Here is a 20,483-nt window from a genome sequence, read left to right on the forward strand (position 1 = left end):
AGCAGCACTGCCCCGGAGGTGTGACATGCAGGTGTAAATGGGAAACAGGAGTTTCTGGATTAGATTCCTGTGGAAAAAAAGTCAGGGCTGATACCGGCACTTTCTAAACTTAGTTTCTAAGTTTCTCTTGGCTGCCTTCCAGCAAAGCCAGGGCTGGGAGAACTCTTGTTGAGGAACAGCTGCTTCCCCCTGTGTCCTTCAGCTGCAGGTGCTGCACTGAGTGTCCCTTCTCCCCTGGCTGTGCCCATGCATTTTCCTCCCCTTGTGTAAATCCCTTCCCTGGAGAGCCCTGGGCAGCAGGAGCACCAGGTCAGAGATGTGGGCCACTACTGAGGTGTGAGAGGCAATGCCAGTTGGTGGTGCCTCTATGGCAGGAGCTGTGTCCCATTCATGCCTTCTCCCTGGCAGGCTCTTGCCCTGGCAGCACAGGGTGCTGGAGCTCCAGCCCTGCACCAGGATCACCTTGAGCCGTGGCTGCTGTGCCGGCACAGCCCTGGCACTGCAGAGCAGTTAATGATTACCCCCTGTGCTTTGTCCTGCACTGCCCTGCGTGGAGAGCAAATGCTGGAGCCCAGGGAAGCAGGAAGATGCTGCTGCTGCTGCTGCTGGCACTGCTGGGCCCTGCTGGCTGCCCCAGGACAGAGCCCCTGAGTGGCTCCAGCCAGGAGCCGCTGTTCCGTGGCGCCGATCGCTACGACTTTGCTGTCGTCATCCCTGCTGGCAGCGTGGAGTGTTTCTGGCAGTTCTCACACCAGGGTGGCAACTTCTTCTTCAGCTACGAGGTGAGTGCTGGGGACATGTCCTGGGAGGTGGCTGGCACAGCCAGGGAAGGGCTGTGCTGGGTCCATCCTGTGCTGGTCCTGTGGCACTTGGCCTCTCGGGGACTGTGCCCTTCTTAAAGCAGTATCATGGAATTGTTTGGGTTGGTGGTACCTTAAAGCTCGTTTCCTTCCACCCTCTGCCATGGCAGGGACACCTTCTGCTATCCTAGGGTGCCCCAAGCCCTGTCTGACCTGGCCTTGGACACTGCCAGAGATCCAGGGGCAGCCAAAGCTTCTCTGGGCACCCTGTGCCAGGTCCTCCCCACCCTCACAGGGAAGAATATCTTTCTAATATAACCAACCTAATCCCTATCCATCATCAATCCCATGCATTTTCAAACTACCTAGTTAAACCCCATGGTGCTGGAAGCTCCAGCACTGTTGGAAGCTCTGCCCTTCAGTGCCTGGCTAGAGGCTGTGGCACAGCTGAAGGACCTGGCACAGCATGTCCCTGAGCTCTGTCCCCTTCCCACAGGGAAACTCCAACCCTTTCATCTCCTGTTTACACTGGGCTGGCTGAAAGAGAGCCAGGGCATAGCTGTGCCTGGTACTGGCAGCTTCCCCAGGGCTTTGTGCTTGGCAGAGCAGCCCCACAGCAACACATCCTCAGGACTTAGCACAGCTCCATCCCCCACAGAAGTGACCATCAATTCCCCTTGGGTGCTCCCTGCCTTCAGGTCCAGCGGGCCACGGGGATTGGCAACAGCAGGAACATCCTGGTCACAGCGAGTGATCCCAATGGCTTCCAGCTTGGAGTGTCCCAGGACGTGCGAGGACAGATCAACTTCCTCACCAAGGACACAGGTCACCCCAGCCCCTGAGCCTGCCCAGCCAGGGCTTGCTCCTACAGGGGTAGGATGAGGGCTTGTCACTTGGGATGTGTCTGTCCCTTCCATCCAGGGACCAACAACCCCCTTCCCTCTGCAGGTTTCTACCAGCTCTGCCTGGACAACCAGCAAAACCACTTTGGCCTCATGCAAGTGTATCTAAACTTTGGTGTGTACTACGATGACTTCAACATGGAGCACAAGGAGCCAGCAGAGAGGAAGGAGCTGAACAACACCCTGGAGGCCATTGAGGTGAGGGTCAGGGAGGCCACAGGGTGCCCAGCATAGCAGGGCTGGGCAGGGCCTGCCCTGGACACTGAACAGGGCATTTGCTCAGGCTGAGCTGCAGCTGAGTTCAGCTCTGAGCGTGGCTCTGCCTCTCCTGCAGGTGAGCATCCAGAGGCTGCAGATCCACACCTTCCACATGTGGCGCTTCTACAACTTCGCCCGGATGCGGAAAGGGGCCGACTCCTTCCTCCTGGAGTCCAACTACAACTATGTCAACTGGTGGTCCATGGCCCAGAGCTGTGTCATTGTCCTCTCCGGGCTGCTGCAGCTCTACTTCCTCAAGCGCCTGTTCCATGCACAAACCTCGGGCAGCCAGAAGTGCTAGGACAGCACAGGGACCCCCTGCAGAGCCAGGAGCTCTGGCTGCCACTCTGTGCCACCATGGACAGGGAGGGAAGGCTGGATTCTGCTTCCACGAGGAGGTTGGAGAGATCCCCCTGCTCCTGCTTGTCTCTAGCCCTGGCATCGCCCCAAGAGAAGCCAAAGGTCACACTGCCACCTGAGTTCTGTGTGGGTTTGTCACATCCCTACGCATTTTTAGTGTCTTAATGGGCCTTTTGTGCCAGACTCCCAATAAAGAAACCCCTGGCAGAGTCCAGGGAGTGACTGCTGCCTGCTGCTGCCATCCAGCCTCTGTGAGTCTAGAAGCTGCTATCCCTCCCTCCCTCGCTTCCTGAAGCTCAGCCTCAAACTCTGAGTGTCCCCAATGTCACCCCAGTGTGTCATACTGCCCACAGGAGGGGCAAGGACTGATACCCCCTTGGCTCTCCACACTAGACAACAGGCATGTAAAAAATGAACAGGCTTTATGTGACAGGGCTGGGGCCCTTACTCCCGTGCTGGCAGCAGCCCCCTGAGGGCTCTGGGGCTGTGTGCTGGCAGCTCCTCACATCTCCTTCCCACTCTGGGTGGGCTTCCCACACCCACAGTGCAGGACAAAGTCCATTATAGACTGGAACACTCACAGAGCACGAGGGTCCCTTATGTCAGCGTGTCCTCATTCCGCACGTACTCCCCCACATCAGCTTGGTGGAACACCACGATGGCCAAGGGGTCGACCTTCCGGCACTCCTGTGTGGACTTGGCAGCCACCCCAAAGCCCTGGGGGATGGAGGGGAGGTGAGGGAGGGCTGCCCATCCTGTATTTTCCCCCCTGCCCATCCCGTATCCCCCCACCCATCCCATATCCCCTCTGCCCGTCCCGTATCCCCCACAGCCCCGGCAGGGAGCAGCGCTCACCAGCGGGACGTCAGCCATGGAATACACCACCACACCCTGGTACTGCGCCGTGTTCTCCGTGATGCGGCCCAGCCCCGACTTCAGCACGTGGTTCCCGTAGAGGAAGGACTGCTCGGAGCCCGGCTTCACCCACACCTTGTACTGCAGGAGAGGGCAGAGCTGTGAGGGGCCGCGGGGCTGGCACAGGGCCGGGGGCGGCGGGGGGCCGTGACCCACCTTGGCATAGGGCGCCAGGAAGTCCAGGGCCGTGACACTGAGCCGGAACTTCTGCGACTTGGTGAACTTCCCGAAGCAGGTGCCCGGGGCCACCAGGCTCTCGCGGGGGATGCTGGCCGCCAGCTTCAGCAGCTTCTCACTGCGGGAGCAGGGCGGTGCTGAGCGGCGGCCGGGCCCGCACCCCGCGGGGCTGCCCGATCCCGCCCCGCTCTCACCTCAGGTAGTACACGCGGTCCCGGTGCAGGCGGAAGCAGTAAGTGCCATCGGGCCGGTCCACCAGCAGCTGGATGTTCTCCCCGATGCTGCAAGGGACAGACTCCGTGAGCCCGCCGGTCCCGGTCCCGCTCCGTGCCGGCTCCCGCCCGATCCCCGGTGACCGCCACCCCCGGGGTCCCCCTTGGCCTCCCCGTTCCCCGGGATCCAGCCGACCGGTGCCCATCCCTTCTCCATGGCCGGTCCCGCCCGATCCCCGGTGCCCATCCGTCCCGGTCCCCGTCCTGTCCCCGTGCCCGATCCCCCCGGTCCCGGCCCCTCACTATTTCCCGAGCTTCTCGAACACCGCCCGCGTCTCCGCCTCCGTGAGGGGCCGCATCTCCCGCGCCTCACACACGCGGGGCCGCCGGGGCCGGAAGTGCCGGAGCGGAACCGGCTGTAGGGGAAGTGACGAACCCGGAACCGGCGGTAGCGGAGGTGACGCGGCGGCCGCGGCGATGGCGGCGGCGGCGGAGGAGGCGAGGTTGCTGGCCTGGCTGCGCGGCCCGGCGGCGCCCGGCGACCCCGAGCTCGCCGCTTATGTGTCGGAGCTGGCGGCGCTGGGGCTGGCGGAGCTGGGCCGGGAGCCGGCGCGGTTGGCGGCGGAGCGGGCGCGGGTCGGGGCCGAGACGCGCCGCCTCGCCTTCGAGCACTACCGAGCCTTCATCCGCTCCGCCGAGTGCACCGGCCGCGCCGGCCGCGGCTTCGGCGGCATCGAGAGCCGCCTCGGCAGCCTGCTGGAGCGGCTGCCCGCGCTGCAGGACGCCTGCCGGTGCGGGACGGGCAGCGGGCACTGCGAGCGGCGGGCAGGGCGCGGGTGGAAACGGGACAGCAAGGGCCGGGGATGGGTTGGGGTGGGCTGGGGAGCGAGAAGTCCCAGGGCTGAGCCCGCTAAGGGTCGGGGCGGCTGGGACTGGGCAGGAGGCAGCGCTGGGAGCTGCCCCAGATCCACCCGCTGCAGGGAGGGCTCTCCTGCTGATGCCGTCCCGGCCTCGCAGGACCTTCATGCGCGATGCCGAGGCCATCGCCTGCAGCCGGCGCATGAACAGCCTGACCCTGAACCGGCACACGGAGATCCTGGAGATCCTGGAGATCCCGCAGCTCATGGACACCTGTGTCCGTAATGGCTACTATGAGGAGGCTCTGGAGCTCACGGCCTATGTGCGCAGGCTGGAGAGGAAGCACAGCAGCATCCCCATTATCCAGGTGAGCCCTGCGCTGCCCCAAGCCCTGACCCAGGTGAACCCCACCCAGCCCCTGACTGCAGGCTCTCTCTTCCCCAGGGCATCGTGGACGAGGTGCGGCAGTCGGCCCAGCTGATGCTGACCCAGCTGATCCAGCAGCTGCGCACCAACATCCCGCTGCCCGCCTGCCTGCGCCTCATCGGCTTCCTGCGCCGCATGGACGTGCTGACCGAGGCCGAGCTGCGCCTCAAGTTCCTGCAGGCGCGGGACGCCTGGCTGCGCTCCATCCACGCCTCCATCCCCGAGCACGACCCCTACCTGCACATCACCAAGACCATCGAGGCCTGCCGCGTGCACCTGTTCGACGTCATCACCCAGTACCGCGCCATCTTCTCGGACGAGGAGCCGCTGGTGCCGGCCGAGGGCGCGGCGCCGGCCGAGGGGGCCATCTTCCACGGCTGGGTGCTGCAGAAGGTCTCCGAGTTCCTGCGGACGCTGCAGCGCGACCTGGAGCGCGGCGTGGGCGGCCGGCTGGACTCGCTGCTGGGCCAGTGCATGTACTTTGGGCTGTCCTTCAGCAGGGTGGGCGTGGATTTCCGTGGGCAGCTGGCCCCCCTCTTCCAGCGCGTGGCTGCCGATGCCTTCAGGAAGGCGGTGGAGGAGGCGGTGGAGAAATTCCGGGAGGAGATGAATTCCTACACGCTGATCTCGGCGCCGGCTGTGCTGGGGGGCAGTGCAGCAGTGCCGGTGCCCACAGCCCAGCCTGGGACGCTGCAGCCCCCCATGGTGCTGCTGGACTTCCCACCCCTCGCCTGCTTCCTCAATGGACTCCTCGTTGCCTTCAATGACCTGCGGCTCTGTTGCCCCATTGCCCTGGCACAGGATGTCACCACCTGCCTGGACAGTGCCCTTGGTGAGGTGAGTCCAGGAGCTGGGATTGTCCTGGGAGATGATGGGGTGGGTTTGTTCTGAGTGGGTTGGGAAAGCCTTAGATCATCCACTTAGTTCAACCACTTCCCCAGCACTGCCAAGGCCACCTCTAGCCCATGTCCACATCCACACAGCTATTAAATCTCTCCAGGGATGGGGATTACACCACTGCCCTGTGCCAGGGCTGGACAGCTCTTTCCATGAAGAAATTTTCCTAATATCCAACCTAAACTTCTGTGACATATCTTGAGGCTGTTCCTTCTTGTCCTGTCCCTTGTTCTTTGGGAACAGAGCCTGGCCCCACTCTGGCTGCCCCTCCTGTCAGGGAGTAGTGGAGAGCAACACAAAGTGCCCCTCAAGCCTCGTTTTCTCCAAGCTAAGCCCCCCCAGCTGCTCCTTGTGCTTCAGCTCCATTCCCTTCCCTGGATGCACTCCAGCCCCACAATGTCTGTCTCAGAGTGTCCCAGAACTGACCCCAGGATTCCAGGTGTGGCATCACCAATGCCCAGCACAGGAAGACGGGCACTGCCCTGGGCCTGTGGCCACACTGTTGCTGGTACTAGTCAAGTGCCATTGGTCTTGTTATCCACCTGGGAGTGGCTGTCATCAGGTGACCCGTCTGCCTCTCTCTTTGCCCAGGTGACCAAAACCATCCTGGCCTTCCACCGTGCAGAGGAGGCAGCTTTCAGCGGGCGGGAGCAGGAGCTCTTCACCCAATTTTGCACAGCCTTTCTGGAGGACCTGCTGCCCTACCTGAACCGCTGCCTCCAGGTGCTTTTCCCTCCAGCACAGATCGCACAGGCACTGGGTGAGATTTCAGTTTTTGTTGCAGAGGGAGAGCACCCATGGCTTCCCCCTTGCACTGAGTGGGCCCCGTCCTGCTCTTGCCCCCTCCGTGGGGTCTCATTACCCGCAGACCCCCTGACCACTCTCTCCCCATCCCCAAGGTGTCCCTCCCACGCAGCTGCAGCGTTTTGGCCGCCTGGGCCGCATCGACGTGGCCGCGCTCAGGGAGCCGCTGGCTTTCCTCCTTCCAACGGCGCCGGGTGAGGAGGATCCATCCCGGGAGACCGCCCTGGAGGCGAAGGGGGAACACTCGGCCGTGCCCACCGAGCCCCCGGAGAGCTCCTCCGAGGACGCCGCTGCGCTGCCGGGTGACCCGGTGGCCACGGGCTAGCTCGGCCGTGTCACCGCGGGAGCGCGCGGGGCCGCCAGGGGGCGCGGCGGCGGCGCGGGTGCGCGCGCACGCGGTGCGCCATGGCGGCGGCGCTGGGGCGGGCGGCGGGACGGGCGCTGCCGGGGCCGCCGCCGCTCCCGGCCCGCGGCTGCGGGCACGCGGCAGGCTGGGACCAGCGGGAGCGCTCCTACTGGCGGGCGCTGCGGCGCCGGCTGCTGGGCCCGCCCGTGCCGCCGTTCGCCGCTCCGGTGCAGGTGGGAGCCCCGGTGCTGCGCGGCGCCGCCGCCGCCGTGTCCCCGGAACAGCTGGGCGGCCCCGAGCTGCGGCGGCTGGCGGCGGCGCTGGCGGCCGGGCTGCGGAGCAGGCCGTGCCTGGGGCTGAGCGCTCCGCAGCTCGGGGTGCCGCTCAGGGTGTTCGCCGCAGAGCTGCCGCCCGCCCGCTGCGCCCGGTACCCGCCGGCGCTGCGCCAAGCGCACGCCATCGAGCCCTTCCCGCTCCGCGTCCTCGTCAACCCCGCGCTCCGCGTCCTCGACACCCGCGTCGTCACCGGCCCCGAGGGCTGCGCCAGCATCCACGGCTTCTCCGCCTACGTCCCGCGGCACTGGGCCGTTCATGTCTCTGGTACGGACCGACCCGCGCCTGCCCCTCCCTCACACGGTCCCCTTCTCTTACATGGGTCCCGCAGTCTCTCCCGGCTCCCCCCACTCTCACACGGTTCCCTAAATTCTTTGACGGGTTCCCTGTTCTCTCACGGATCCCTCCATTCTCTCACAAATCTCACCACACACAGGTCCCCCACTCACACAGTCATCCTATTCTCTCACGGATCCTCTCACTCTCACACGGGTCCCCCTTTATTCCCCTTAATCACCCCCTCAACCCACCGCTACCCCGGCCGCAGGCGTGGACGAGCGCGGGGTGCCGGTGAGCTGGGAGGCGTCGGGCTGGGCCGCCCGGATCATCCAGCACGAGATGGATCACCTGGATGGGATCCTGTACATCGACCGCATGGACCCCCGCACCTTCACCAACGTCAGCTGGATGGAGCTGCTGGACTGACCCCACTTTGCCCACAAGCGCCTGCCCTGCCCCTGGTGAAAGAACCAGCGCAGCTCTGGGGGCTCCCACTCAGCTTTATTGCAGCCAATACAGACCTGTGGCCTCAGCGTGCCTCTGGCCCTTCCTGCCCACACTCCCCGGCGCACTGGGAATTCCTTTGTGGGTCTAGTGACAACCTGCTGCCAAGGCTGTGCAGGGGAGGGGCAAAGTGGGGATCCTCCCTTCTGGGGCTTGTGGTCACAGCATGGGCAGCAGCTGGGCACAGCACAGGGGACACCGGGATGGGGCTGGGGGCAGTGAGGCTGAGTGGAGCCCAGGGATTGCACAGGAGGACATGGGGTGTGGGCTGGTGGGTATCATCAGCTGGTGGCTGCTCCATCCAAGTAGCCCCTGCTGTAGGCACAAATCCCTGTCTGAGATGGCTGGAGTGTGAGGAACCCCCAGCCCCTTGGGACAGGCAGAGGCCTTGGCCCTGGGTCATTGCATTTTGGGGGGTGGGGGACAGGGCTGAGCCCCCTAATGTGCCCTTGGGGAGTGGCTGGGCACTGGCTGAAGCTCTCCAGATTGTTTTTATTTTCATATAAACAGGACAGAACCCAAAGCAGCATTAAGTTAAAAAATAAAAAAAGAGCAGGAAGAAGAGTGGGGTGCAGCCAGGGGCGGGACCCAGCTACCCAGGCCATGCTCAGACCCACCCCCGTAGTGTGAGCCCCCCGGGCCGTGTCCCCGCCTGCCGGGCGCTGCAGTGCAGTGGGGCAGGAGTGAGCGATCATGAGTCGGTTTGGCACGGCTGGGGAGGGGGGCACAGCGGGGCCTGCAGCTGCCCCAAAACCCCACACCCCCCATGCCCCCCTCAACCTTCCTGTCCAAAGTCCTCCGTGAATTTCTTCACTTTGAGGAGATCCTCGTCATTGACGGTGGGGCGGGTGGTGGCCAGCGAGCGCAGCATGTCTGACTGCAACACAAGTGGGTGGGCACATGGCTCAGACCAGACAAGGGCACAGGACAGGAACCCCCATGGCAGCAGCACTGACCACAAGTGGGAGCTGCCTGGCAGACCCAAGGCCCTTTCCTGTCACCCAGCCATCCTCTGCAGGGCTCAGGACTTCAGGGGGGTAAACTGGGGGTTTGTGTCCACCCCCAGGAGCCACAGCCCTGCCTGGCCCTTGGATGGAGGATGAGCAGGGAAGTGGCCAGGCCAAAGCTGCAAAGAGGACACTTACCATGCAGACAATGGGCTCCATCAGCTTGTCACTGGGCACCTCCATCCAGGTCATCTCCATGGCCCCAGAGTCACCGGGCGAGCATGGTGTCAGGAGATCATCCACGAGGGCACCGGGGGTGGTGCGGGAGGGGCCGCGCACCTGCACAGAGCCAGTGGGTGGGGGGGCAGCAGCCACAAATCCCACCCTTCCCCAGCACCACCCTGGGCCGTGGCAGCCTCTGCTCACCTTCTTGAAGTGTGTGGCCGACTGCACCTTGCGCACGGGCTGCATCAGGGCGTCCCTCACGATGATGCTGATGTCGGCCCCCGAGTAGCGCTCGGTCTTGCGCGCGAGCTCCTGGATGTTGGCGTCCGTCAGCGAGTGCAGCGTGTTCCCCAGGTGCAGCCGGAACATCTGGGCCCGCGCCGCCTCGTCGGGCAAGGCGATGTAGATCCTCTTCTCGAACCTGGGGGCACCAGGGGTGAGCCCCAATTCCAGCCCTGCTGGGGGGCTGGCACAGGGGGCTGTGTGTGGGGCTCACCTTCTCCTGATGGCGGAGTCCAGCACCCAGGGGATGTTGGTGGCACCCAGCACCAGGATCCCGTCGCTACTGTTCCCCACGCCTGCAGTCAGATGGCTCAGAACAGGCTCCAGGGATTCTCTGAATGCCCAGGCTCTGCCTGCTCCCCCCCATCCCTGGGACGGGCCCCCACCCACCTTGCATCTGCACCAGGAACTCGGTCTTGATGCGCCGCGCCGCCTCACTCTCGTTCTCATTGCGGGAGCCACACAGCGAATCCACCTCATCGATGAAGATGATGGAGGGTTTGTGCTGCCTTGCCAGCTCAAACAGGTTCTTTACCAGCCTGGGAACAAAGCAGGGGATGGGGTCCCCGCTCAGAGACCCTCCTCAGCACCACCATGGCAGCCCCATGTTCCTCCCATCCTGGGAACCCCATGCTGGCAGGAAGGGAAGTGCCACACCAGGGGCTGTGGGGCCCCTCAGGGGTTGTGCTCTCTACTGGGACCCTGTTGGGGATTAAAGTCTAATTATAGGGTATCAGAAATTAATAATGTAGAGTTTAATTATTACTTGCTCATTTGGCAGGGGTGAGCCCTCCTCAGAGCTCACTCTAAGTGAGCTGTAAATTAATTCTGAGCATGGACAGATGGGAAACCTTCAGATAAGAGCTGCAACTCTGGAGAGCCCCAAAGCTGCCCCAAGCTGGAGCATGAGAGCAGTTAATTAAGACAAGGAGACAGAATCCAGTTAAGCATTAGAAGACCCCAGCTTAAAGTTGCTGTTGGACTGAGAGATCTCTAAAAATGTCAGGCACAGGCTGTGAGGGAAGAGACCAGGGATTGCTTTGCTCAGACTCCCTCTCTGAACGTGCCAGCTCCCAATTCTTTCCCAGCCCCATTACTGGGGTTCCCTGGTTCTGGTGGCCCCTGCCACAGCCTGGACAGCCAGAGCACCAGGAGCCAGGCTGTGGCCACATCCCTGCTGCCAACTTACTTCTCACTCTCCCCCAGCCACTTCGACATCAGGTCAGAGGATGACACAGAGAAGAAGGTGGAGTTGTTGGCCTCGGTGGCCACAGCCTTGGCCAGGTAGGACTTGCCGGTGCCAGGTGGCCCAAAGAGCAGGATCCCGCGCCAGGGCGTGCGCTTCCCTGCGGCAGAGAACGGGGTCAGGCCCCCCATCCCTGCGCCCAGATCTGTGCTGAGAGCACCCAGGGAGGGCTCACTTCCTGCACAGCCCCTTCCCACTGCCACGGCCTCACCTGTGAACAGGTGTGGGAACTTGATGGGCAGGATCACGGCCTCCTTCAGGGCTTCCTTGGCTGCCTCCAGCCCAGCCACGTCACTCCACCGCACATTGGGCTTCTCCATCATGATGGCACCTGTGAGGGTGTGACTCTGCTCACATGGCCCCACAGAGATGAGCATGGAGAGCAGAGAGAGCCAGTTCCCATCCCCACGCCCAATGCCACCTCCCCTCAGCACTGCAGCTGTCTGGAGTGAGCAGGCCACAAGAATGCAGCCCTGGGCCCCAGTCCCACGGCCTGTCCCTCTCCCCACAGCCACCCCTCAACAGGGCTGTCAGTGAAACCCTCCCCAACCCCAGAGGGTCGAACCCACCACAGCTTCTCACCCATCAGCTGCTCCTGCAGCCTCTTCTTCTCAGGGTTCTCGCCCTCGCTGTCACTGTCACTCCTGGGGACAGGGGATAGGGTTCAGGAGTGGCACTGGCACCGGTGTGGCAAGGGGTAGGACCCCTCACCCCCCTCGTCCCCCACGCACCCCTTGTTATCATTCTGTGCTTCCTTGACAGGCCTCTTGCCGTGCCTGTCCTTGCTCCGCAGGTACTCCTTCAGCTTCTCCGCCCGATCCAGGTACTGCATGCACTTGGCCCTGATGCTCTCCTTGGCCTTGTCGCTGTGAGCCTCATCTGCAGGGACCGCAGGTGTCACCCGGAGCGCCCCGAGCCCGGGGCCCGCGCCCCCCGGCCGGACTCACATTTGATGGCGTGCAGGAAGTACTCCACGGCGTGCTGGTACAGCCGCAGCGCCTCCTCGTAGTTCTTGGCCTTGTCCTCCTCGGTGGCTTTGGTGACCAGGTCGATGGCTTTCTGCGAGGGGGGGAGCGCCGTGAGCACCGGGCACCGGCGGAGTCCCTCCCCTCCGCCCGCGACCGGGCCGGGCCCGCTCCACCGGGGCTCTTCCGCTGCACCCAGCTCCCTCCCCACCGAGCGGCACCGGGGCTCAGCAGGGCTCCGCGACCTCAGCGGGGCCGTGCACCGGAGCCGGGTGAGGCCTTTCCCGGCCGCAGGGCGCCGGGGCCCGGTGAGGCCTGTCCGCTGGGCCGTGCGGAGCCCCGCGGGAAGGGAGCGCGGTGTGGGCACGGCCGGAGCCCCAGCCCCGTGCCGGCGGCCGCGGTCGGTACCTGCAGGGTGGACGTTGTCATCGCATCGCCCGCTGCGGCCGCTCCGGCGGCCCCGGGACGGCGGCGGCGGCGGCGGCGGCGGCGACTGCGGCTGCGCACGGCCGCGCGCCCCCTGCCGGCACCGGCGGAACAGCGCCGAGGGGCGGGACCGCGACCCCGCCCAAGGGTGGGCGTGTCTTGTGTAGCCCCGCCCGTTTTGATTATGTATTCATATGGGCGTGGTCTCGCGTGGGAGTGCTCATTAGCATATGTAGTGTTATGTGGGCGTGGTTTCGCATAGCCACACCCACTGAGGCCCCGCCCTGCGTGCCCCAAGCGCGCGCGAACGCCCCAAAAACACGTGAATACTTGTGTGTGTGTGTTCATGAGCGTTTAGGTGTTTGTGTGTGCATGTTCGTGTGAGTTTATGTGTTTGTGTGTTTGTTCATGAGTGCTTATGGGTGTTCGTGTGTGTGTGTGTTCATAAACGTTTACATGTGTGTGTGTTCATGAGTGTTTAGATGTGTTTACGAGTGTTTGTGTGTTGTGCGTGTGTTGATGTGTCTGTGTGTCTGTTTACGTGTTCATGTGTGTATATATTCATGCGTGTTTATGTGTTCGTGTGTGTGTATATATTCATGTGTGTGTTTACATGTTCATGTCTGTCTGTGTGTGTGTGTGCGCCCAGGTACACATTCCTGTGTGTACAGTATTTGCACACACACTGTGCACACACACACACTCCCCAGACAACTGCAGCTACCTGTACCCACTGCTGTACCCACCTGTCCCACAGCTAAACTGGCCCCACTGCTGTAGAAGTTGCCCCAGCCCCCTCAGAAATCCCCATACAGACCCTGCCCCAGCTTCCCCAGAGACCCCCCCAGTCCCTCCATCATCCCAGAGACTCCTCCAGTCTCCCCAGCTTCCCCAGAGATGCCCCCATTCCTTCCACAGACCCTCATTCCTCCCACCATCCCCACGCCAGACTCACTGAGACACGGAGCCCTTGGAAAAGGCAATCTGATATAAATAGCAATTTACAAAGAATACAAAAATAGAAGGGGGGGGCAGCACCCCGAGCCAGCACCCCACAGGACCCCAGAGCACCCCTGGCCAGCACAGCCCCCCAGAAGCAGAGCACCGTGCAGGATTTTGGCTGGGGGGCACTGGGGTTTCAGAAGGAGGAGGGAGCCCTGCAGGCCCGTCCCACTGTGGCCGTCGCTGGGCCCCCCAACCCCCAGGGTGTGGGAGCTATCCCAAGGGGAGGGGAAGTACAAAAAGCGAAAAGTGCATCAATCTACATGTCCTGCCCCGGTGGAGGGGCACAGGGACACCCCCGGCCCAGGGCAGAGACACTGCGTTTGTTCAGCCTTTGGGAGATTTGGGGGTCACTACTGGGGGGCATGGGGGAGGACCCTGGGCCAGAGCACCCCCTTTGCACCCCTGAGTGCCCCCGTAAGACAAATGTGTCCCCCCGGCCTGAGCAGGGCTTGGAGACCCTGTCATACAGCAATGGGGGGGTCCCACAGCCCTGTCCCATGTGGGGACAATGTGACCTCTTTGGGGGAAGCCCCAAGGCAGGGGGACACTGGCTCCCCTGGACATGAGTTGAGGGCACTAGGAGTCCCCCAAAAAGGGAGGGACTGAGCTGGCCCCGCTCCAAGGCACAGGTGGTGAGATCAGTGATGGCTTCAGCCCCGGGGGGATTAAAGCTGGTGTGTGTATCCCGACCCCCCTGGGGCACTGGGGGGCCAGGAGTGCTGGTGTGGGGCAGGAGGGGCTCACCCCCCGCATTCCAGGCAGGTCTCAGGGCAGCGACCCCAGCCCAGCAAGGCACCAATAGAGCAGGAGAGGTTGGGGGGCCCTCTGTGACTCCCAGCTGGTTGGTGACAGGGTGAGGGGGCTGGGGCACCTATGCCAGCAGCCCCATGCGGGTGACTTTGGCCGAGAGGAAGGTGTGCAGCACGAAGACGATGGGCTTGGGGCAGGAGTGCAGGTCCAGCGCCTGGGGAGGAGATGGAGAGTGGTGTCAGCCACCCCCACATCCCACTGCAGACACTGGGGACTGCAGGGCTGGGGGCCCCAGTCAGCCAAACCCAGTGAGTCAGGGCAGCTGGGATGCTGCAGGGATGGGGAAAAGCAAGGGAAACCCCAAACCAGGGAGTGAACCCAGCTGCCCCCTCCTCACCAGCTCCCCCTCAGGGCCCCCGAAATCCAGGTAGAGGGTCCTGATGCCGTCATCCGCAGACATCTTCAGCCGCTCGTAGGGGTAGCGGAACAGGACGCTGGAGCCTGGCTCGTCCCGGGAGATGGTGAAGCCGCCCTCGTAGTGGATGGAGAGCTGGACCTCCTGCCCGCCCAGCGTGCAGCCTGCGGGCACAGCTGCTGTCAGCCCTCCCTGGAGGGGTCAGGGGGCAGCCAGGGGCTCCCAGCACCGCAGCACTCACCCACTGTCACCTCCTTGATGAGCTCGGCGGCGGCGTGGCAGCCCTGCACCAGGACGCGCGTCCAGGCAGACAGGTCCCGGTGGGTCTCCACGCGGAACACGTGCATCTCCACGCCCTGGCGAGAGCCCGTCCGCGTGGCGAACGTCAGCTCCGAGCCCAGCGCGGGCGAGCGGCGCCCGGAGCCCGAGTGCACCAGCCTGGAGGGCAGGCAGAAGGATGGGGGTCAGGGGTGTCACCACCATGTCACCCCATCGGCGTTTTGGCGTTTCTTCCCTGCCCGAGGGGGCCCAGCCCCAGCTCACCTGGTGGTCACCAGCGGGTAGCTGTGGCAGGGCGAGGCCCAGGCGTCCCTGGTCCAGGGCATCCCATCGTAGAGCAGCAGGTCCTTCTCTGTCACTGCCATGAGCACCGGCCGCCACTGCTGCCGCCCTCCGTCCAGGCGTGCCTGCCAGAGAGTGCCAGGGGCTGCAGGCACCCACCCCAGCCCAGGAACCCAACCCCTGATGGTGATGGACCTCAGCCCAGGGGCTCCTCACTGCCAGGCAGTATCCACAGCACTGCCACCCTGGGAAATTAAGCTGGGAGCAGCCCCCGGGGGTCCTGCTCACCACACTGCCAGGGCTGACTGCAGCTCTCAGCTGCATGGAATTCATGGAATAGGGAGGGTGTGATGAGGGGTTCCATCTGGAAAATCTCAGTGGGAGAAGGGGATCAGAGCAGGGGAAATGCTGCCATCACAGGGGCACAGCTGGATGGGAGAGCAACAGAGCCAGTGCCCAGGCTGGACTCTCTGGCTGCATCCACAGCCTCAGTGGTATCCTTGGCACATCCTGCTGGCACTGCCATCCCTGGGAGCACCCCGGCACATCCCATCAGTGTGTACCTGCTCGGCCAGCCAGGCGATGTGCTTCACCTCCCGGCCGCCAGTCGTGGGGCTGCCAGAGCCCAGCGTGGCATTGAGCTCGGCCAGGACCTGGGGCAGCAGCGCGGTGATGTTGGCGTGCAGGGCACTGAACCAGGCGTGGGCCGTGGCCGTGTCCCGGCACCGCAGCACCAGCGTGTTCCGGCTGTCCGGCGAGTGCAGCTCGATCAGCCTGAGGGGACAGGGACAGGGACACGGCCTGGGGTGGGACATCAGCACCAGCTGAGTGAGCCCCTGCCTGTGCCCAGCACAGCAAACTGGCTGCAGCCAGAGCTCAGGGCTCCCACTGTACATTTCCACCTGCCATGGTTTTTAGCCTTCATTTTAAGACACAGGAGCTGCCAGAACTCTGGGAGGGAACATGGCACAGCCCTGGTCCTGGGCAAACCCTCCAGAGTGTCAGTGGGCAAAGCAGGGGTCATGGCCTCAGTGAGGGGCAGCCCTCAGCTGTGCCCAGGCTGTCATGGGTGCAGGGTGCCTCACACTGGCACTGGTGGGCAGACCCAATCCTGGGGTTCTCTGGGGAGCAGGATCTCCCACACGGGCACCCACCAGCAGCCCCTGCCCTCACCTGTTCTCCAGGTCGGGCATGCTGAGGTTCCGGGCGGCGAAGCACATCTTGAGGGGGATCACCTTGCGGTCACGGGGGCCCTGGTGCTGGGGGGACCCCGAGTCCTCGCTGCCACTCAGGCTGGGGGACTGCGGGGCCGCCCCCTCCCACGGCAGGTCTGACACCAGCGACGGCTTCTTGATGTAGGGGGTGACCTCCCGCATGAACTTCACTGGGGGAAGCAGGGGCACAGTCAGGCCTGGGGAGGGTCCTGCACCCCCTTGCCACAGCCCTGTGCCCCAGGGTTGCTCTGACAGGGTGACATGACCCTCACACGCCAAGGCTTGGAGGGTCTTGGGGGTTCCACCCTGTCAGGGATGTCCCAAGTGAAGGACGGTGCTGGCAGCTCATCCTGCTGCCGGCGCGGGTGTAGGAAGGGGAAGGCGCCGCAGGACAATGGTGCTGGGCAGGAGGTCAGGCTGCAGCCCATCCTGGTCCCATCCTGCCCTGCCGCTGTCGGAGCAGCCAGGACTGTGCCCGCCAAGTTTCCAGCACTGCTGGCGATGCTGAGCCGGCACTGCCGCTCACGCCCCAGCAGCACAGGGCGAGGAGGAGGGTGTGCAGCCAAGACATCCCGGCTCCATGCGCCTCTCCAGGCCGGGAAGGAAGGAAGGAGGCACCAGCTCCAGCTCCTGCTCCCCCCGGACTGTCCCACCCCAGCACCACCCCGCTGACAGCAGCCCTGGACCCCCGCCCAGACACGGCTCCCGGACGGCGCACGCCAAGCTCCAGCAGCCACGGCCAAGGGAGGGACGTGCTCGGGACAGAGATGGGGCAGTGAGAGGGAAAACCAAACCAAAACAGCAAACAGGCTGAACTGCACTGGGAAGCAAGTGGTGAAAGGATCCTGGAGCCAGCACAATGCCACAGCCAGGCCCTCTGGAGGGGGAGCAACACTGGTGGTGGGGCCCAGGCTGTGCTGCTGCTAATCTTCCACTGCGGGGCTGCTGAGTGGGAAGGAGGAGCAAGGATGGGACAGCAGGGATGGGGAGTGGGCAGGAGACACCAGCCCTTCCCACCAACTCTGCTGAGCCACAGCTCTGCTGAGCCACAGTGCTGCCACGAGGTGCCTGCCCTTGCTGTGGGCAGCACAGGAGTTAATATTAGCTGCCGCCGTGCTGATCCCGGGATTACCGCCATCCCCGCACCCCTAATCCCGCTGCCGGGCCGGGCAGGGCAGGGAGCGCCGCAGGCAGCGCCTCGGCCGGCAGCTCCCGCTGCGGGGCCGAGCGGCAGATGTTTGCCAGATGTGGGCAGCTGCCTCCAGCACTGGGAGCGAGCTCAGCCCATGGGGCTCCAGCTCACACAGCTGCGACCCTGCGGTGCAGGCACTGACCCCGATGGGGTCAGGAGGCTGCGAGGCCAAGCTGGGCAGCCAGCAGCACTGGAGCCTGAGTGCAGTGCCAGGGCGCTGCCAGAAGAGTGTGGCTGCCCCGTGGTGACTGGGAATGCTGGATGCCCAGGACTGTGTCTGCCCATGGTGAGGGCAACAGAACTGGTTCCCAGTTTTCAGTGGGATGCATCCATGGTGCAGGCAGGACATGGAGCACCTTGTGCCAGCCAGCAGGCACATGGCTGGATGTGGGGTGAAGGCACCTGCAACTACCCCTTCTGCTTCTGGCGAGCTGGTGACCAGCACACAGCTGCACCAGCACTGCCATTGCAGCCCTGGCACAGGCAGCATCACCCCGGCACAGCCACTGCCGCCCCACCCACGCGCTCACCGCAGAGGAAACCCAGCTGTTGCCTGCACCCTGGCCCGTCCTGCTGCAGGAAGGCAGCTGCTCCGGCTGCACAGCAGTGCCGGCTGCACCCCGGGGCTGAGCCCCCTGCACCCAGCAGGGAACACTGACCAGATTTCCCTAAGCCTGTGCTGGGCTGTGCCCTAGGCAGTGCCCATGGCCAGCACCGCACCCACAGCTCCCTGCAGGGGCGGAAAGGTTCCCTTCCCCCAGGGCAGCAGACACCCTGGGGAAGTGCTTGGTGTGAGCCCTGAGGCCAAACCCAGCTCCCAGGATGGGTGACACCAGCCCCATGGAGGTGCTGGTGTGGGGCTGATGGTTTCCCCTCAACCACTGGCAGAGTCCGGGAGAAGCTCTGGCACCTGCCAGGGTGGTCACAGCTCCAGGGCTGGTGAGGAGGGATGGGGCTGGGTGGCACGGCCAATGTCCCTCACCAGCTCCTCTCCAGGGCCTGCTGGTACCAGTTGACCACCAGATGGTCCCACCATAGCCATTGGTGACAGTCACAGTGAGAAGGGAATGGAAGGGAAAGGAAGGGAAAGGAAGGGAAAGGAAGGGAAAGGAAGGGAAAGGAAGGGAAAGGAAGGGAAAGGAAGGGAAGAGGCGTCTGCCGCGGCGCCCGTGCCCGTGGCGGAAGCGAGGGACAAACACAGCACGGGGCTGGAGCTGCTGCGGGACAGGATCAAACGGCTGGGCAGCTGCAGGAAGGACGTGCTGAATCTGGTGCAGGGTCCCGTGGGGACTCACTCAGCAGCCCCCACCAGGGCACCAAGCCCAACGCTGCTGCTCCACCTCGGACTCTGCAGCACCCCAGCCGTGGCCAAGCACCTCGTGCCAGGTGTGCCCACACCAGGGAGCCCAGCTGTGTCCCCTCATGCCAGTGCAGTGTGCCAGGAGCATGTGGAAAAGCAGCAGTACCTGTTCCTCTACCCTGTGCCCAATGGAGCAGCCTCACGCAGCGGAAGACAGACGGACGTGCCAGGACACCAGGACAGGGTGGTGGCACCAGAGCACGGTGTGGCCCACCCTGACCCCAGCCAGGGGGTTCGTGTCCTCGCAGTGCCCGTGGCACGAGCCCCGTGCCGCGCCGCTGGGCTGGGCAGGTCCTGCCCGAGCTTGTCGGGCTGCTGGGAACAGGTCGGGCAGGAGCCCGTGGCTCCGTCAGGCCAGTCCCGAGCCAGCTGTGCTGCAGGCACGGGCCCCGCGGGGACACCGAGCCTGCGGGGAGGCTGAGCCCGCAGGGACATGGGCAGACCCTGAGCCACCGCCCGGGGTCACAGCCCTCCCCTGGGGACAATCAGCCAGCCAATCTGTCACCAAGCACAGGGGACAACCTGTTCAAGAGGATGCTACTGCCAAGTCTACCCTGGGGGACCCCAGGTCTGTCCCCGGGGACCCCAGATCTGTCTCTGAGGGACCCAAGTCCGTCCTGGACGAACACAATCAGTGGAGAAGTCCCGTCCTTGTCCCGTGAGGGGTCCCCATCCTGCCACAGAGGGAGCAGCCTGACTCGGGAGGGGACACTCCAGTCCGCGTCCCCGCGTTTGGGGGGCCCACCGTGGGCTGGGGGTTTTGGAGGTACACACACACACATGCCAGGACACCTGGAAAAGGGACCCAAAGGGGGTTCGGGAGTCCGGTGACAGCGGCAGGGAGGTGTGGTGGGAGCACACGGGCGGGGGAGCACCAGGGCGGGGGGCAGGAGAGCACCGGGGGCCCGGACCGGGGATTCGGGGGAGAGGAAGGGGTTTAGGCGTTACCTTCAAGGATGACCTCCCTGCCGGCTCTCTTCAGCGCCTGCACAGCTTGATCGTGGGTGGCATCGCGGAGATCGACGCCGTTAACAGCGAGGATGGCGTCGCCTAACCGGAGCGCCCCGCTCCTTTCCGCCGCCAATCCCGGGAAGATCCGTGAGATCAGCACCGGCATCCGATTCTCCCGACCTCCCTTAATGCTGATCCCGAGCCCTCCCGCCTCCGCTTTCACAACCCGCACCCTCCTCACGCCACCGGGTGCCGCCGCCTCCGCGTTGCCGTTCACCACGCCGTTCACCACCGACGGATCGCCGGTTCCCGGTTCCGCCGTTAAGCTCAGCGTTTCCCCGGTCAGTTCCGCCGACACGCGGACCCAGCGTTCCCGCAGGAGCAGCTCCAGCAGCCCCGTTTTACAAGCCCGGGTCCACACGGCCATGCCGCCGCCGCCGCCACCGCCGGTCACCGGGAAGGGGCGGGGCCTAGCCTGAGGGAGCGGCCTGTAGCCCCGCCCCCGCCCGCATGGCGCGCGGCGGTAGGCTCAGGGTTACGGGGGGGCCGCGGTGGGACCGCCCCGCCCCCGATTCCGCTGCCGCCAATCAGAGAGGAGGCGGCTGAGCCGCCCTGCTGTGATTGGTCCCGCCGGAGGGCGTGGCCAAGGAAGCCCCGCCCCCGCACGCCATGTCTGGCGCCGAGATTTATTTCGCGCGCTGCGATTTATTTCGCGAGCTGCGCTTTAAATCTCCCGTATTCTCTAGGGATCCCCGGTTTCTCTCCCTTCTGTCCTGGGGGAATGACGCTTCCCAGCCCCAAGCAACACCCACAGACTCCTGGGGAGAGAGAAGTCAACGCTGGGAGTAGACACTGTGAGGGAAAAGGGATGGA

General features: G+C 64.4%; 5 protein-coding genes across 6 annotated transcripts; 2 read left to right on the forward strand and 3 right to left on the reverse strand.

Annotated features, from left to right (window-relative positions):
* The first annotated feature begins 271 nt into the window (after positions 1-271).
* On the forward strand, positions 272-2,553 carry TMED6 (transmembrane p24 trafficking protein 6). Its single transcript, XM_056500404.1, has 4 exons — positions 272-782; positions 1,499-1,625; positions 1,749-1,900; positions 2,037-2,553. Exons 1-4 carry the CDS (start codon positions 588-590, stop codon positions 2,259-2,261), a joined length of 699 nt encoding a protein of 232 aa, XP_056356379.1. The 5' UTR covers positions 272-587; the 3' UTR covers positions 2,262-2,553.
* A 172-nt stretch (positions 2,554-2,725) lies between these two features.
* Positions 2,726-4,045, reverse strand: NIP7 (nucleolar pre-rRNA processing protein NIP7). Its single transcript, XM_056500405.1, has 5 exons — positions 3,928-4,045; positions 3,607-3,693; positions 3,392-3,530; positions 3,176-3,316; positions 2,726-3,037 (listed from the first exon to the last, which is right to left on the reverse strand). The coding sequence occupies exons 1-5, from the start codon at positions 3,981-3,983 to the stop codon at positions 2,918-2,920; spliced, it is 543 nt and encodes a 180-aa protein (XP_056356380.1). The 5' UTR covers positions 3,984-4,045; the 3' UTR covers positions 2,726-2,917.
* A 10-nt stretch (positions 4,046-4,055) lies between these two features.
* Positions 4,056-8,099, forward strand: COG8 (component of oligomeric golgi complex 8). Of its 2 annotated transcripts, none has more exons than XM_056500401.1 (5): positions 4,056-4,415; positions 4,642-4,849; positions 4,927-5,745; positions 6,397-6,565; positions 6,705-7,028. In XM_056500401.1, the coding sequence occupies exons 1-5, from the start codon at positions 4,102-4,104 to the stop codon at positions 6,932-6,934; spliced, it is 1,740 nt and encodes a 579-aa protein (XP_056356376.1). In that variant the 5' UTR covers positions 4,056-4,101; the 3' UTR covers positions 6,935-7,028. The 2 variants fall into 2 exon arrangements, with proteins under 2 accessions (XP_056356376.1, XP_056356377.1); XM_056500402.1 differs by lacking the exon at positions 6,705-7,028 and adding an exon at positions 7,836-8,099 and having other exon boundaries at positions 4,064-4,415.
* A 444-nt stretch (positions 8,100-8,543) lies between these two features.
* On the reverse strand, positions 8,544-12,275 carry VPS4A (vacuolar protein sorting 4 homolog A). The gene is made up of 11 exons (XM_056500403.1): positions 12,145-12,275; positions 11,719-11,830; positions 11,503-11,650; positions 11,354-11,415; positions 10,983-11,102; positions 10,715-10,871; positions 9,916-10,064; positions 9,740-9,821; positions 9,445-9,664; positions 9,217-9,357; positions 8,544-8,948 (listed from the first exon to the last, which is right to left on the reverse strand). The coding sequence occupies exons 1-11, from the start codon at positions 12,163-12,165 to the stop codon at positions 8,847-8,849; spliced, it is 1,314 nt and encodes a 437-aa protein (XP_056356378.1). The 5' UTR covers positions 12,166-12,275; the 3' UTR covers positions 8,544-8,846.
* An 853-nt stretch (positions 12,276-13,128) lies between these two features.
* Positions 13,129-20,177, reverse strand: SNTB2 (syntrophin beta 2). Its single transcript, XM_056500745.1, has 7 exons — positions 19,608-20,177; positions 16,067-16,277; positions 15,457-15,667; positions 14,876-15,018; positions 14,574-14,770; positions 14,315-14,496; positions 13,129-14,131 (listed from the first exon to the last, which is right to left on the reverse strand). The coding sequence occupies exons 1-7, from the start codon at positions 20,035-20,037 to the stop codon at positions 14,039-14,041; spliced, it is 1,467 nt and encodes a 488-aa protein (XP_056356720.1). The 5' UTR covers positions 20,038-20,177; the 3' UTR covers positions 13,129-14,038.
* Positions 20,178-20,483: the final 306 nt, after the last annotated feature.

This window comes from Oenanthe melanoleuca, chromosome 11, assembly GCF_029582105.1.
Source record: "Oenanthe melanoleuca isolate GR-GAL-2019-014 chromosome 11, OMel1.0, whole genome shotgun sequence".
Taxonomy (NCBI): Eukaryota; Metazoa; Chordata; class Aves; order Passeriformes; family Muscicapidae; genus Oenanthe; species Oenanthe melanoleuca.

Excerpts from the sequence above, each read along its gene's own strand:
- TMED6 (XM_056500404.1), top strand. The coding sequence starts at position 588 with ATGCTGCTGCTGCTGCTGCTGGCACTGCTGGGCCCTGCTGGCTGCCCC. Across the intron at positions 783-1,498 it reads ACTTCTTCTTCAGCTACGAG|GTCCAGCGGGCCACGGGGAT; the intron begins GTGAGTGCTGGG and ends CCCTGCCTTCAG. Across the intron at positions 1,626-1,748 it reads CTTCCTCACCAAGGACACAG|GTTTCTACCAGCTCTGCCTG; the intron begins GTCACCCCAGCC and ends TTCCCTCTGCAG.
- NIP7 (XM_056500405.1), bottom strand. The coding sequence starts at position 3,983 with ATGCGGCCCCTCACGGAGGCGGAGACGCGGGCGGTGTTCGAGAAGCTC. Across the intron at positions 3,317-3,391 it reads TCCTGGCGCCCTATGCCAAG|TACAAGGTGTGGGTGAAGCC; the intron begins GTGGGTCACGGC and ends CCTCTCCTGCAG. Across the intron at positions 3,038-3,175 it reads CCATGGCTGACGTCCCGCTG|GGCTTTGGGGTGGCTGCCAA; the intron begins GTGAGCGCTGCT and ends TCCATCCCCCAG.
- COG8 (XM_056500401.1), top strand. The coding sequence starts at position 4,102 with ATGGCGGCGGCGGCGGAGGAGGCGAGGTTGCTGGCCTGGCTGCGCGGC. Across the intron at positions 4,850-4,926 it reads GCAGCATCCCCATTATCCAG|GGCATCGTGGACGAGGTGCG; the intron begins GTGAGCCCTGCG and ends TCTCTTCCCCAG. Across the intron at positions 5,746-6,396 it reads TGGACAGTGCCCTTGGTGAG|GTGACCAAAACCATCCTGGC; the intron begins GTGAGTCCAGGA and ends CTCTTTGCCCAG.
- VPS4A (XM_056500403.1), bottom strand. The coding sequence starts at position 12,165 with ATGACAACGTCCACCCTGCAG. Across the intron at positions 9,822-9,915 it reads GTTCCTGGTGCAGATGCAAG|GCGTGGGGAACAGTAGCGAC; the intron begins GTGGGTGGGGGC and ends ATCTGACTGCAG. Across the intron at positions 8,949-9,216 it reads TGGAGCCCATTGTCTGCATG|TCAGACATGCTGCGCTCGCT; the intron begins GTAAGTGTCCTC and ends CTTGTGTTGCAG.
- SNTB2 (XM_056500745.1), bottom strand. The coding sequence starts at position 20,037 with ATGGCCGTGTGGACCCGGGCTTGTAAAACGGGGCTGCTGGAGCTGCTC. Across the intron at positions 16,278-19,607 it reads CAGGGAGGTCATCCTTGAAG|TGAAGTTCATGCGGGAGGTC; the intron begins GTAACGCCTAAA and ends TGCTTCCCCCAG. Across the intron at positions 15,668-16,066 it reads ATGCCCGACCTGGAGAACAG|GCTGATCGAGCTGCACTCGC; the intron begins GTGAGGGCAGGG and ends CTGTCCCCTCAG.